The sequence below is a fragment of the Tiliqua scincoides genome, chromosome 3 (genome assembly GCF_035046505.1).
Source record: "Tiliqua scincoides isolate rTilSci1 chromosome 3, rTilSci1.hap2, whole genome shotgun sequence".
Lineage (NCBI taxonomy): Eukaryota > Metazoa > Chordata > Lepidosauria > Squamata > Scincidae > Tiliqua > Tiliqua scincoides.
Genome location: NC_089823.1, coordinates 79951722 through 79967420, shown reverse-complemented (window position 1 = coordinate 79967420; position 15699 = coordinate 79951722). Strand labels below are relative to the sequence as shown.

General features: G+C 41.5%; 1 protein-coding gene across 2 annotated transcripts in view; it reads left to right on the top strand.

Moving 5' to 3' along the window:
- The first annotated feature begins 1527 nt into the window (after positions 1-1527).
- The window catches only part of GLRA2 (glycine receptor alpha 2), a 135364-nt gene continuing 121192 nt past the window's right edge, over positions 1528-15699 (top strand). For both annotated transcript variants that reach the window (XM_066620771.1, XM_066620770.1), the window contains exons 1-2: positions 1528-1595; positions 3751-3884. In XM_066620771.1, the coding sequence (XP_066476868.1) occupies positions 1528-1595; positions 3751-3884 (202 nt within the window). The remainder of the gene's footprint in view (positions 1596-3750; positions 3885-15699) is intronic.

Here is a 15699-nt window from a genome sequence, read left to right as displayed (position 1 = left end):
ATTTCCCTCTGAAAATTTATCTTAACATTTACACTAGGTTCCATTTTCTACAATTGGTTGATGGAAAGTTAAATGGTCTCTCTCTCTCTCTCTCTCTCTCTCTCTCTCTCTCTCACACACACACACACACACACACACACACACACCCCTTATATTTCTTCTTACCTTTTCCTAACACTGCAATCCTAAGCATGTCTACTTTGAAGTAAGTTCCTTTGTGTTAAATGGGGCTTGCTCCCAGGTAAGGGTGTTGAGGATCGCAAGTAGAGGCGTTTGTTTCTGGTGAGTAAGATAGGATTACAGTTCGCAGGCAGTTCCCCTGGCTCTGAAGGCAACCTTGGGAGGCAGTGGCTCTCTTGTGATTTAGGCTGCAGTCCTATCCGCACTTACCTGGGAGTAAGCCCCATTGATTATAAAGGGATTTCCTTTGGAGTAGATATGCATAGGATTGGGCTCTTACACTCCAGCAGCTTTAACCCTTCTGGAAACTGCTGAAAGGTGGTTGGCGTGGGAATAACTGAGACCCACAAATCATGTAACATTTGTGATTTCACCAATGCAACCCTGATGGCTTTTTTTCACCCTCCTTTCCAAAGTGCATAGATTCCCCCCCCCCCGCATTTCCTCTTTGCTTTCACTCCCCCCCCCCACTTTGCTGTACCATGACAAATACACACATGGTTGAAATGTGCCTTCAATTTGCACGTCCTCAGAACGGCCCATCCCCTCCGCGCGCGCACGCCTGCTTATTCCAGGGCCAGCAGATGGGTTTGCAAACAGGGGATGGGACGGGAGAGTGAAGCCCCTGTTTCTGGAGGAGGAAACGTCTCGGAACCCCAGTCACGTTTGATGGAGCCAGAAGCATGCGCACAAGCCGAGCACGGAGCTGTCCAAGTGCTGAAATTTATAGTCAGTGGAACATCGCGGCTCCTGCTCTCATTCCTGCACAGGGAGCGCGAGCTTTTTTCCTAGAGCTCAGCAATGATCCTTCTCTTCTGATATTTACAACTTGCTGCTAAAGTGAACGGGTTGGGGGGGGGGAGGCAAAGCCGCCTCTTCCCAATTTTTAGTGACGATTCTTAAAAACACCGATCTGAAAGCTCGAGGGAAATAGAAGCATCTCAAGAAGACAAGACCAACGTGGCAGCCTTGATGCTAACGTGCAACGTGATGATGCTAAGGTAGAGAAGGATTTTGGGTTTTCTGCTGGGAGAGCTTCAGTATTTGGTGGAAAGCTGCCCAGAAGATCACCAGTTCAGATGCTTTGTATCTTTCATGTTGACTGCTTGGGATGTGCCTGCGTTTAACCTAACCATGATTCCGAGGACTGGTACTTTTGATTTTTTATCATCTCCAATGTGTACGAAGGCAGGTCTTCTCTTTCTGCTTTTAAAGAAATTTAAATTATTACCGGGTCTGGAAATTTAGACAAGACATAGTACTTTCGGTTCCCTCACCTGCCCCCTTGATTGACTCTGGAATCATTTCTGGGATATTTTTCCACATTCAACGCAGACAACAGGAGGAATGAACCGACAGCTAGTGAACATTTTGACAGCCTTGTTTGCCTTTTTCTTAGAGACACACCACTTCAGGTAGGTGAGACCGCAAATGCTCTGTAAGCTTCTATTAAAGGTGCAGGAATGGAGAACTACCAAGGAATATTACTACCCTGTGAATCTGACTTATTTTTTGCTGAGTCTGTAAATATTTCATTCCTCAATTGTAAAGGCTAGGGACAGCTTTCCTATTTTGGAAAAAAAAAAAAGCTGTTGCTTAGTAACGCACTTAAAAATTCCACACAAGTTTGAGTAATGGCAAAATATTTATAGGCAATGAAACTGACAATATTTTCCTTGGGCAATTTAGTTAACCCTCTCCAATACTGTTGAAATGTATCCAAGAGTCTCTCGCCTTCCTGTGGGATAGTTTTGTCAGGAAGGGGCTTATTTGTGTCTGAGGGCATGCACTCCAGATCACTTCAGGTGGATTAGTTTCCTCTTAATGCCACCCTGTTGTACTCATGGTCAGGATGATGAAAAGATGAATGTCCTTTTCCTACATGTATTATCTGTGAAGAATAGAATATGATTTATTAATGATTGTGGGTAGGGGATTATGTGGATGGCAGTTACTCTGGATTATTTCACCTAGAACATGATAAAATGATTTCATGCATGTGGTGGAAGAAAGGCAGATCTTTGCTTGCTGGGGGAAATCTATAAAGAAGTCTCCCTTCCAGTAGATTTTTGATTATGTCAAGCAACATCTCTAACAGCATAATCCTATATATGTCTAGGAGGTCCCATAGGGTTCATTGTGGCTTACTTCCAGGTAAGTGCATATGGAACTGTAGCTTCCATATGATTATTTCTTTGGAGGGCATATGTATCACTGGCAGTGAGTACATATATAACAAGTATGAAGTATTAAATATATTAAAATGCCCACAGAAGTCACTGCTGGTGCATTTATATGATACTGTTAGTGTGTTCTGAAAGGTTATTCCAAAGAGTTGTAATTGTAACCAATAGTTACCCACTTTTATTACTGCATATTCTATCGGTTTTCCAAGATATGCCAATCCCATCCCTCTATTTGTGAAAAAAAGCATTGCCATGTCCTACTCAGCAGTAGTTAACATGAAAACCAAGTATGCAGTGTAACAAAAGTTAATGAGGTTGTAACATGTTGCTATTTCATAGTGAGGCAACCAGGAATTCTTATTGGCTTACAGCATCAGATAACATACATTGCATTTGAATATTTCCTGATGTGCTATAATTTCTCTGTATTGATAGTATTTCTTTTTCATGTATGTGATACCTTTTCCCATTTAATTGATTTTATCACTTATTTAAAAATTGCATAGGAACACAGAATATTGTATAAGACCCTTTGAGAGGATTATTTCTGATCCCTATTAGATAGTATATTAAAACAGGCACCAAATAAAGTCCAGAATTAAGTCACAATAGAATATATTACAGTGTGAGATAGATATATGTGAGATTCATGATATAATTTATTTCCTTCGGCTTAAATTTGTACATTTTAAGTGCTTCTTCTTCTTCTTTTTCATCTTTGGGGAGAAAGTCTAACATTTAGTATGCAGAAAGCTATCAAAGCATGAGAGCACAATTAACACCTAATAGGATATAAATTGATATGAATGTTGCAGGAAGGGGCCATTATCTTTGCTTGATGTGGGCTGATAGAAAATTAAAACACTCGCATCTCTCTCTGTGTTTCCCAGAGGAAATAAACAGAATTGGTGAAGATACAAGTCATTTAATTAATGTCTATTAACTTTTTCCTGTTCCAGCACTTGTATATTGTTTTGGACACTAACTGATTCCAGGTTTCTAACTGCTATGCATTAAAGTTTTGTCAGTCTGTCTCCCCAAGCCACAATGAACCCAACTTATTGTAGAAGATGTTTTCATAATGGACTACATTTAAGATCCATTCAGGACCATGAGTCACAGTTATAAGATTATTTAGAGGTTATTAAATGAAAGCCTGGATTAGACTAAAAATCCAAATCTTTGACAGTTTTGACCTGATTCCTGAAAAGTCGTGATGCTCTTGATTCTTCTATACATGATAATTATGTAGGATAGAACTGAAGTGTATTCATTTATACAATCAATATGTTGTGAAGTTGTTGTTTTTTAATTGGCCTTAGATTTTTCCCATGAAAACAATGACATCTGAATAGTCGCTAATGGAAGCTAATAATTTGTTTAGGGCAACTTTCTGTAAAGAACATGATTCCAGATCTGGAAAATCCCCTTCACAGACACTATCTCCTTCAGATTTTTTGGACAAATTGATGGGACGAACATCAGGTTATGATGCACGAATAAGGCCAAATTTTAAAGGTAAGTCATTTCTTTGACCACTCAAAATAACTGGAAGTATATAAAATAGAAATTGTGATAAATTATGGATAGATTACCAAGTGTATTGGTTTAGATATACTACAGGCACAATCCTAACCAACTTTGCAGCACCGAGATAAGGGAACAAACATTCCCTTACCTTGAGGAGGCCTCCATGACTGCCACCCAACTGCAGCATGTAGCACATGCCCCACTGGCACAGTTCGGGAAAGCTGGTAAGGATTTGGGCCTTAGGTTGGCTTAGATACGTGGCTCTGTTCTTATAAGCATGTTAATCACTCCAGGATTCAAGGGATCCTTTTCATATATAAGCAAAGAATCCATCATAGATCAACCATCTTGAAGAGAACTGTCATATTACTTTCCATCACCTCACTGACAATACCTTTCAGAGGAGCCAGTTCATACATTTCTCTACACTTGGTCGCAGCACACTTGTAAGCTGATGTGTAAACCTGACTACTGCCAATCATTGTTTTTAAATAGTGAAGAAAAAATGAAATTTCTATCTGTGGTATTAGATCTGTGGTGACCCATTTACTCATACAGGTCATCTCATGCTGAAGTTATCCAGTGATAAACATGCCTGTAAGAATCAGTCTCAAATACTGAGTAATCAAGTGATGAGATTGCTAGTGATGGTCATGTAAACTGGCCCTTAGTTCTATTTCAATTGATTTCTGATTTTATGCCTGTGTGTCTCTAATGGTGTCAAGAGGTGGTTCAGGAGGTAGATAATGACATGTCTTAAAAAGCGTAATTGAGAAAACACCACTATACTGGAAAGAAATTTGGTGGATATCAAATGTGCTGATTAGTTTAAACTTGTTGAGTATGTAATCATGCCTATAGGAATGTTATAAAATAACTAGCAGCACAATCCTATGGGTTCTGGCCAGCAGCAGAATACAGGTTTTGCTGCTGGTCACTGCTGAAAAGGTGCCGGAAAGTACTTTGCAGTAGCACGCTGCCTGGATGTCGGCAGGAAAGCCGGAGCCTTCCCGCCCGCATCACCGGACCTCCAGCTGCCCAAAGGTAGATAAGTCACTGCAGGAGGTAGGTGGCGGAACCAGAGTGAGAAAGGGGCGGGACAGGGGGCGGGGAGGCTTTGGGATGGGGTGGATCGAGCAGCAATGGCCCACACCAGATCCTACCCTCCATTTTTGCTGCCTCTCTGCCCTCTTTCTGTCCTTGGATTTGTGCTGGAGAACTAGTATGCGGGGGGGGGGGGGTAAGGGAATTTAAATCCCTTTACCCTACTGAAGCTTCCTGATCCCCCCCCCCCACTGGATACAGTGCACTTGTTTTTGGCATGGCTGTCTCAGCAGGGGAGGACAGGATTGAGCTCTGAGTTTGCTCATTACTCTAAGAAGTCACTATTCTCATTCATTTCTAAACGTAAGTCAATCTTAAAAACTCCAAATAAAACATCCCCTGGATGTATTAACTCTGATGTTTATATGCAATTGATGGACTTTACGTACATTACTACATAAACTACTTATTCCAGATTGGTCTGCAGAAGTCTATAGAACTTTGTCATGTACACTCTGAAGTAAATGAGCTGATTGTAGCCAGAGAAGGATAAATTCGGAACACTACACCAGTGCGTACATTTTATGTATGAAACACCTGGTGAGAAGATGCCCTTACCCTGTTAATGACAGTAATAAATATAGTACATGGTATTGTCCTCTTGGCGTACCCTGCTGTATATACTACACTTGTCCATTCTTGACATGTACTGAGAATGAATCAAACTAATTCAGCAACTGTTGTTCAAAGAAGTATTCAACACGGACTCTCCAGAGGTGTAAGCATCATTTGCTTGAAATATGTTTTCTCTACTTTTGTCCTCTTACACCCACATAACTGACTATAGGACATCAATTACATAATAGACAAGTGGTTACAGAATACTGTACATGCAAACATATACCAACCTGCCTCTTGTTGGTACAAGGAGCTCTGAACTTAAAGTGCTAGCTTGTGAACAGTGGTGGTGAAGTGTCCTCCTTGGTTCCTTGAGTCTTCTCCCTTTGCAGAACCTGAATCTTTTCTCCTGGGGATTTGATGGCTTCTGGTTCTTTTGACTTTGAATTGCTAATCCTTTATGAAAGGTTGTTGAGAGGTAGTGAAGTGAATCTACAAAATATAAGACCAAATATGCACATACAGTATATATAAAATTCAATTCAATTTTAAAGGAAGAGACAGGTTTTTCACCCTGCATTTTGGGAACAAGATCAGGAGTTGATCAAGAGTTGATATGGAGAAGACTCTTCCTGTTACCCATAACTCAGGGTCACTGCATGGCTTATAGAACCCAAGTTTACAAGCTTACACTTGTATCCACAAGCATTCAAACAAAGGCTTAAATTTGCACATCTAAGTACTGTAATCACTGTGTGTGCATGCTTTAACTTTGTGTTTTAAAGTGTTTCAATTTTCAATTCAATTTTTGTGTTTAAAAACCATCAAAACCCACATTTTTTAACTGTAAATTTTTTAAATTCTCCCCAGACATACAAACTATGCAATCTTCTAGGCTTCAGTAAGTTTTATAGTGTGCTTTCTCAGGATGGGAAGGAAGAAAGGTAGGAAGTTGTTAATGTCAGTGTCTTTATTGATATGAGTTATGTGGGTAAAAGAACATGCAAGCTCTTGAGCTACACAGAATAAAACGCAGCTCTTTGTAACTCTCTAAAGCCTGCATCATCCTATATCAGAGGAACTAGATACAGTGAAAGATAGTGCTTCATTCTTTTTATGCTCTGAAACCAATATGGCAACAGCTGCCCTCACTTAATCCCTGGAAGGCACACATGGGATAGAAGAGAATGTTTGCTGTTTTCTAACTCCAGTAATTGCCGAAGTGTCATCCGGAGTATCTGGTTGATAGCCTAGCTATGATACGGAGTTTATCTAAGCCTGCTACCTCATGGAGCTGTTTAAAGCTTGTTTGTGCCAAGAACTTTCAGCGCAATCTATGCAGTCTAACAGGTGCACATTAGCATTTAAAATGTTTTATTACTGACTAATGAGGGAATGTTGCATTACAATAAAACTGCATATTTGAATAAAAATATCCCCCAGCTTTTTGAGCATGAAAAGTGGCACTGTAGATCAGATGGAATTAGTATATGGTTGCGTGCCACACTAATAATTATATTGGATTTCATTTTATGAAAGTAAAAAAGAAAATCACCTATGTTTAATGTTATTTAATACACTTACCCCAGTGTCTGCTTCAATTCACAGTTAAATGATGCCACTTTTAATACCAAACCTGTCACAGCTTCTTAAAACATACCTCTAAATATATCCTATTTAGATATGTAATATAGCATCAAATGTTCCAATAAATGCATTATCCCCAGTAGCTGCTCCAGTCATGGAACCAGTGTTCCCTCTAAGGTAGTGGTTCTCGAGGACTCACTTTTTAGAATGAGAATCTGTCAGGACCCACCGGAAGTGATATCATAAACGGAAGTGACATCATCAAGCAGGAACATTTTTAACAATCCTAGGCTGCAATCCTACCCACACTTACCTAGGAGTAAGTGCCATTTAGTATCATTGTTAAAAGCATGTATACAGTAGCCTGTTAAAAGTACAGACCTGGGACATTTCCCCAAATGCAGTCATATACCATGGTAGCATCAAGTCTACTATATTGAAAATAAAATATTGAAATGAATGGGGACCCGCCTGAAATTGACTCATGACCCACCTAGTGGGTTGCGACTCACAGTTTGAGAAACACTGCTCTAAGAGGTCTGTACCAGTGTGCAGACCACTTTGGCAGCTATATGGTGACTTGGTGCAACACCACTGCCGGACATTTGGTGATGCTGTCACCACCAGACATCCAGGTTGCCAAACTCTGTGCTTTGCGGAGCTTGGTAGGGAAGTGCACAGCCACATGCCATGCACTTTAGAGGGAACATTATTTGGAATCCTATAAAAGTCTATTGAATCTTTGCCCTATTTAACCTCTCACTTGTCAGAGTCTTAACTATTGTAATCCTATACTGTCCCTCTTATAACAGTTATATCCTGTTATATTATATCCTGCTTCTGTTTGCATTAACCCTATGGATTGCTCTTTTCCTACCTGTGGACTGGACAATAAAGGTGATTTTCTACACTTTATTGGCATTCTGTTCCTTAGGGTAAGTGCAGTCTAGTAGAATGCATATGATTCTTTTTTATTTGGGAAACTTTTTTAAAGCAATTTCTGCCCAACGTTGCATATACGCAACAGGGACCTAACATGTACACCTGTGGGCCGGGCAAAAATGAGTTTACGTGAGAGAGACAAAAGAAAAATCCCAGCCATCTATACTACAAATCATACTCCATAAACAATGAATATGCTACACATATAAATCTAAGAAAGGCTTCCAAATATCCAAAAAATCATAACTGTCACCTATAAACCATTCATTCTAAAGGTACTCAATCCATTTAAAAATTTTAGCTACAGTAAGGGTACTGAGACTGCACTTTTGCATCCCCCTGTTAACTTCCACAAAAGAGGTAAATAATTCAGAAGAACATATGCATCAGGAAATATCAACGATGTCCCATTATAACATTGATGCAATTAATGACTCCCCCCCCCCCAAAAAAAAATCTTATCACAGAACAAGATCACGTTATATGTGTAAGTGTTGCTTTCAGTGAGTTACAAAACTAGCATTCAGGGAAACATTACTGATGGTAAAAATCACTATGTTTTGAAAGATAGGGGTGCAATCCTATCCTGCGCTGGAACAGGCAAGCCGGGAGGATTGCGCTGTATCCAGTGCAGGATAGGGGCCATGAGTGGCTTAGCCAGAGGCAAGGAGAAACATCTGGGTGAGGGCTCCGGGCTCCAATGGGTCTCCTTGGACTTGTGTCATCTCTGGTGGTGGCACAAGTCTGAGGACAGTGGAGCAGCTTGATGTCGCTCCGTTCTCCCTGAGAATGGGGGTTAGGATCCGGCATAACTGCTGGATCCCAGCCCCACCTCCCTCTCCCTGCCTACCTGCCCCCAAGGCTGCCCACTGCCCACCCTCCCCCTGCCCAGGAACGCCTCCCTCCCTCCTCCTCACCTCCGTGCTGCCTACCTTTCATCTTTGTGTTGGCTCATCCGAGCTGACGCAAGGCGCTGGGAGGAAGCCGGCGTGGAGGCTACCATCAACCTTCGCAGGCTGGTGCTTCTGGAAGCACCGGCCTGCCTTCCTCCTGAGGAGGTGCAAATGTGCCTTATGGCACGTTTGCGACCCTCCCAGGCCGACCCAAGGGACTTGGGCCGGCCAAAGTACACATTAGGATTGTGCCCTTTATCTGCAGTCTTAAAGACCAGGGACTTACAATTTAAAAGTGAAAGTGTAAATCTTACTATGTTTCTTACAAATTCCTTGGTCACCCACTTTGATACTTTGGTTTGCCCAGGTTGTTCATGCAAAGAGATGCTGCATATCCTTTCTGTCTGCTTCCAACAAAGAAAGGTCTGTCCACATCTGCAACCTGTGATGCTCCCCAATGTGACATGAAAGTTGAATCTTGTGTCCTGACATGACTACTGTGACACATGCTGATGTGGCATGTTCCCAGGCTTGAGAGGTTTTATGGGATCTGCATAGCAGCTTCCAGCATTTTGTAAAGTTCATGATATCATCCATTTTACAACATTCTTAAGGCCTCCTCCTCATGGGGATTAAGAATCTCTTACGGAATTCGTAGCAGATATTCCACAAAACACCAGATACTGAAAATCAACTTGGGAATTACAGTGGAATCCAGAAACAAATCTAATTTCCCTGAAATACTCCCAGAGCATAAACTAGCAGTTCCTTCCCTTGCTATTGAAGGCAAAAGAGTCCAGTCTGGAGGATGCTGTGAAACAATAATAGTCCCACTAATCTCAGCCACAGAGGTAATTAAAAAGGACAGGCGATTCATGTACTGAACAAGATGTCAGTAGGTTTTCCCCATATTAGGTCTCTCCCATGTATTTTCAAGTAGTCATTCTACGTCAGGGGTGTCCAAAGTTTTTGGCAGGAGGGCCACATTATCTCTCTGACACTGTGTCAGAGAGCGGGGAAAAAAGAATTAATTTGCATTTCAAATTTGAATAAATTTACATAAGTTTACATAAATGAATATATGAAAGATGAACTTATATGAATGAATGAAGGTCTTGCAATCAAGGCCTATAAAAGGCCTGGCACAAAGCAAGGTCAGCCTTTTCTTCGCTGCCACTGCTGCATCACAGACGTGAAACAGCAAGCAGTGGAGGAAGCCCTCATCCCACAGCTCACACAATAAGTCATACAGTCGCCCTCACGCTGAAAGCAGTTACATTGGGCCAGCACGGGCTCCAACAAATCTCCGGAGGGCCAGAGGCTCATTGGAGACTAGGGGCTCCCTGAGGGCTGCATTGGGAGTCCTCGAGGGCTGCAAGTGACCCCAGGGCCGGGGCTTGGGCACCTCTGCTCTACGTAATAGAGCTAAAACAAATGTTCACACACACCTGAATCAAGCATTTTCAATTAGGTCATTTACATTTTAAATGTGACATTTTAAGCCATTTCTACCCAACGTTGCATATATGCAACAGGGACCAAATGTTTACACCTGTGCACTAGACCAAAAAATAAAATAAAATTGAATACTTTAGACTAGCTGGCATCTCTTGAGTCTCTGGCAATCAAATATGAAATCTCACAAGCTGTCAACTGCAAATGCTAACTATTGCAAATGCTGTGCATTGTCAAATGCTAAAGAATGCCTGTGCTATATAAGGCCAAAGAAGAATTGTGTGTGTGTTCTAGTTCAGCCTCTCAATTCAAAATGGACAATTGTGAGGCTCGCCAGTGTCACGTTGTAAGTAGGGCACCCTGAACATGTTCCAGAATTTTCTGGAATGAGCAGAGATTCTGTGGCAGGCACACAGGTCTCTCCTAGCAGACTAGTCTACCTGAAAATGGAAGATTTTTAAGTCATTGTGAGATATCACTGCATATCATCTAGCTATACTTTCAGATACAAAATGCCATTGCAAGCCACTCAGAATTCAAATAAGACATGCTGTATGGTTAGATGTCTAATATATTATAAATATTAAATCGCTAAAATCTGAAGAATATTTTAAAAAGCATTCAAAGTCTATTCAAAAGAACATTGCAGCATGACTATAGAGGAGGTGAAAAAAATCTGAAGATTTGCATTGAAGATACTTACATTTTCCCTTTTCTTTGACTTTTAGTAATATTATGACTTTTAGTAATCAAACACTAGTGATTATATTCTTTTTTTATGAACACAGGGAGAGTCTGGTTGGATCTAGCCAAGGCCTACTGAGTCCAGCATTCTGTTTCCCACAATGACCTCCAGTTGCCTTAGGAAAGCCTGGAAGCAGGAGATGAAAGTATATCCTTCTCTCACTTTAGTTAGGCTGCAACTAATGTTCAGAAGAACTTTGCTTCTGAACGTCGAGGTAACATAATGTAACCATCATAATTAGTTACCAATCATAGGTTTGTCCTTCATGAATTTCACCCCAGTCCTATTCAGGCCCTGTGTTGTCACCCCCCCCCCCACCGGTCCAGCTTCCTGCCTCCTTTCAGGAGGCCTTCGGAGGGCTGGAGAGGCTGTGTGCAGCCTCAAGAATGCCTTCTAAGGGCATAATGTCACTTCCTATTTCCTCTGTGAACCTGGAAATGATGTTTTTTGGCCCTTCAAGGGCCTTACAGAGAGGGTTGTGGGGGCCGTGTGTGGCCTCTCTGGCCCTCCAAAGGCCTCCAGAAGGGAGGTAGTTGGCAGAGCTGGTGAGGCGGGGCTGCTCAGTCAGTAGGGGAGGGCAGTGGCTTGTGGTTGTAGCCCCAGGCGGCACTGGGGCAAGGATCACCACTGGAGCTGGTATCAACCTGAGTAGAACCAGCAGGCCAGAACAGACTTATCCCATGGAAAGCAAACAAATGTTCCCTTGCCCAAAGAGGCCTCCAGAGGCTGAAACTCTCTCACAGGATTCAGTGGCTGTTATATTGGCAAAGCTGCATCACTGAGCAGGGAGTTGTGTAGGATTGGACTCTTTGTCTAATCTCCTTTTAAAGCTATCTAAAGCTAGTGGCTGTCACCTTATTTGTGGCAGTGAAGTCCACAGAGTAATTCTGCACCCCATTGAGAAGTACTTCCTTCTCTTCATTCTAAATCTCCAGCTGAACACTTTCACTGAATGACCCCTAATTCTAGAACTTCTCTCTATCCACCATTTCCATGCCATGCCTAATATTACAAGCCTAAATTACATCCTCCTGCTTAGCCAGCTTTACCTAAATAGCCCCAAATGTTGTAGCCTACCTTGTAAAGAAGATGCTAGGCCCCATATAGAAAGGAGCCTGTACCTGACTAGGAAACTGTATTGTGTTTGAGATCTCAGTAGTGGACATGCAAGGCACAGAAAAAGGACTTTGAAGTCCTAGGGGTAAAAAAAGCAAACTCCATTCTGACTTCTATAATGAGACATCAGATAAAATTAGAGAATACTGCTATAAAACTGTACAGTTCACTTTAAATCTAATGAGGCCTTCTGATCTCCAATTGCTATAGGGTAAATGTTTCATATTTTTATTTTTTAATGCTATATAGTTTGCCCGAAGTGCATAATAAATAATGCTTTAAAATGACAATTGTGTTGCTTAGATTATAAAACCATAAAAATTCTGGAGCAAGGTTGTCACATCTACCTGAAGTTGCTTTCACCTCATTTTTCTTGGTGGAAGTAAATGAATAGGACACTTATTTTGCAAATCTGGATTGGCAAGATGAATTTTCATTTCCAATTAAGAGATTAAAAAAAAATGTGGTGTGGATACAAATCTAGTCTGGCTCTCTGCTCTTATTTGTGTGAGGCTTATGTGATCTAGCATGGATTCTCTCCTGCTCCTATTTGTGTGCTTGCCTAATTGCTGAGTCAGATGGTTAATCTAGGCCAGCGGTTCTCAAAAGTTTTTAGAGGCTTTATGCTGCTGCTTGATTTATATATGCCAAGGGATGTGGCTATAATAGTGATTGGGCAGCAGTGCTCCAGCTGCTCTAGTAGGTCCCCGACCCACAGTTTTGAAATCACTGATTTAGGCTAGTACTGTCTACTACTCTAACTGACAGTAGTTCTCTCAGCTTTCAAACAGATGTCTTTATAAGTACCAGTAGTACCTGAAACCAAGGCCCCGGAGTGGGTGGGTCGGGAACAAAAGCAGAGATCTTATACATCTACTCTCCCAGTGAACTACAGTCCCTATGTTTCATGAGACACTGGAAATTTTCTTTGTTGCTATTTCTACTACCTTTCTAGGAAAATAAAGGTTATCTGGTGAAACTAGGTCCAGTCTTGAAACTCAGAGCAAACCATCTATTTTAAACCATTTCCCTTTTACATCTACAACGTCAAATGTTGTAGGAATTCATCTGCTTGACAGTCATTTGGTGAAGATTTGCATTAAGACTCCCTCTGTTAGTAGAAGCCAAAGGTTGATGTCTCCTGTGTGGAAAGCTATGCAAAGAGTCAAAGCAGTTGTTCAGCAAGTCTTTCTTAATATATATTCAGACAGAGTATATGAAAGAAAAAATAATATAATGCTTCCTACCATGGGAAAACTCATTGTTTACAGAGGGAAATAAAGTTTTAATAGACTATCTGTAATAATAATCTTTTCAGCACTTTGAGATTCTCTCTCTCTTTCTAATAAATAAGGCTGTGGAAGAGAGGAAAGGAGTCTGAGATTGAGACAGGAGATGCAGTGGCATAAATAATGATCATGTAGCCTGGTGCCAAGCTCAAAATGATGCCCAGGAAGTGATGTCACAACTGGAAGTGACATCATGCCCGGGATTTTAAAGAAGTGAAAATTGGGGGAAGACCCACCTTATTCCCCCAACAGCTTGCCATCCACTTGCTCTGCTGCTTCCCCCCAGTCAGTGGCATAGCTAAGGCATTTATCTGCTACCTGGGGATACAGAATAAGGGTGTGAACGTGACTTACAATGCTGCAATTATTAGGGTTAGCAAAAGTTATTATTTGGAGTATACTTCTGGCCCAAGAACTAGATGGAAGAGTAAGCAAAGAACAGGGTCAATCGTAGCTGAATGAAGCTGACCTCCCACCCCCACCCCAGCTAGTACATGGACAGGAAATCTGTAGCAGAACTTGTGGTATGCAAACTTGTGTTTCTAGAATCCTCCCATTCTTATTCAAGCGTGTTGTGAAGAGACTGGATAGGGCAAAATAGTTTTATTGCTATGAGTAAACTTGAGAACCCCATGTGGTCAACAAGCTGCCAGTTGCATTCCACTGTGATTGACACGGAATCTCCGGGCCTTGATCAAGATTACTGAAATGCCACCCTGCCTTTCAAAAGGCAAAATACCTGTTCAAAGTGGACTGAGCTACCTGGGCATATCCTCAATTCCTTTATGTCCATGGGCTAAATGTTCTCTGACTCCACTTGACCATGCATTAGACCTTGGCAAGCCTAAGATTTGCCATGTTAGTATCCAGCTCAGCTCTTGGGCTTATGTGTCATTCAGAGGAATATTAGCAACAAGGACATGTGATCACATATAGGAAAATCTTTTCTATTCCTTCCTTTGGCTCTTTCTTGAAAAGCTGGATGTGCCAGAAAGCCTGCCTGATAATTCACCCAGCCAGCATAGTTTCTCTTCCCCACAGTGAGTGCAGTAGGAAGGTGTGCTTCAAGAAAACCTTTCCACTGTGGAACACAGAAGACTTCATTTTGTGCTATGGCTTGAATGCTTTCATTCATCCCCAAAGTCTCCAAGCATTATGTGGTAGATGCAAGATTAAACCATTTGACAATGATGATGCTGAAACTGACAACCCTACATAAATGGCATGAAGTATTCGTCATTGCACCCTGGAGGGTTGATTGTGAATACCTAATATTCTGCTGGAAACTGGTGGAATTCCCGTTATTTGAAATATTCCACCCAATAGCCCATGGTAGGATGACAATGTAGTCTTCTTTCATTTTGTCTTCACAAGAACCCTGTGAGATAAGCATTGCTAGCAGGCAAGGCGACATCCAAGGGTATCCAATGATTGTTATATCTGAGGAAGGATTTCAGTAAGGGCCTTTCATGTCTAAACCCAAGCTGCTGTACTACACTGAATATCTGAAATGAGAAGAAAACTGCACATTCAGGACAAAGCATTCTGGATCTGTACAATGTGGGAGAAGCAAAAAAAAAAAAAAAAAATCCCTGCAAGTGGAAAACTGATGCATCAAGGAGAAGGCTAGGTTGGAACTCTGTTCCAAGACATAATAACTTTTGATGAATGTAGACTTTTTGCTGTTGAGCTGCATTTAAACATGCAGTCATCTACCTGCAGTCTGCAGTGGCTCAGCCCCAGAAGCACTGTACCACAGTTCTGAATGTATAGATTGCCCTTATATTCCAACTAGGCAAGAATACATGTCTATGTAAACAGCACTGTCTTATCTCTGCACAGCTATTGATACCCCCCCCCCCAGGCCTTTTGGATAAATGAGGCTGTACTATATATAGTGTCTTCACTGCCAGACAGTGTAGTGACAGAGCTGCTATTTCATGTACTAGTATGACAATGTGCCCCACCTTGTGCCTTCTGATGCAAAAGGACATGTGAAACTTATGGCTATCTCAGGGTTTGGGAGCTATAATTTGGTCACTCCATTATGAAGAAATCAGTTTTGATTACAATTCAGCTCTTGGTGTAATGTCATTTTCATGCTGAGTCAATGG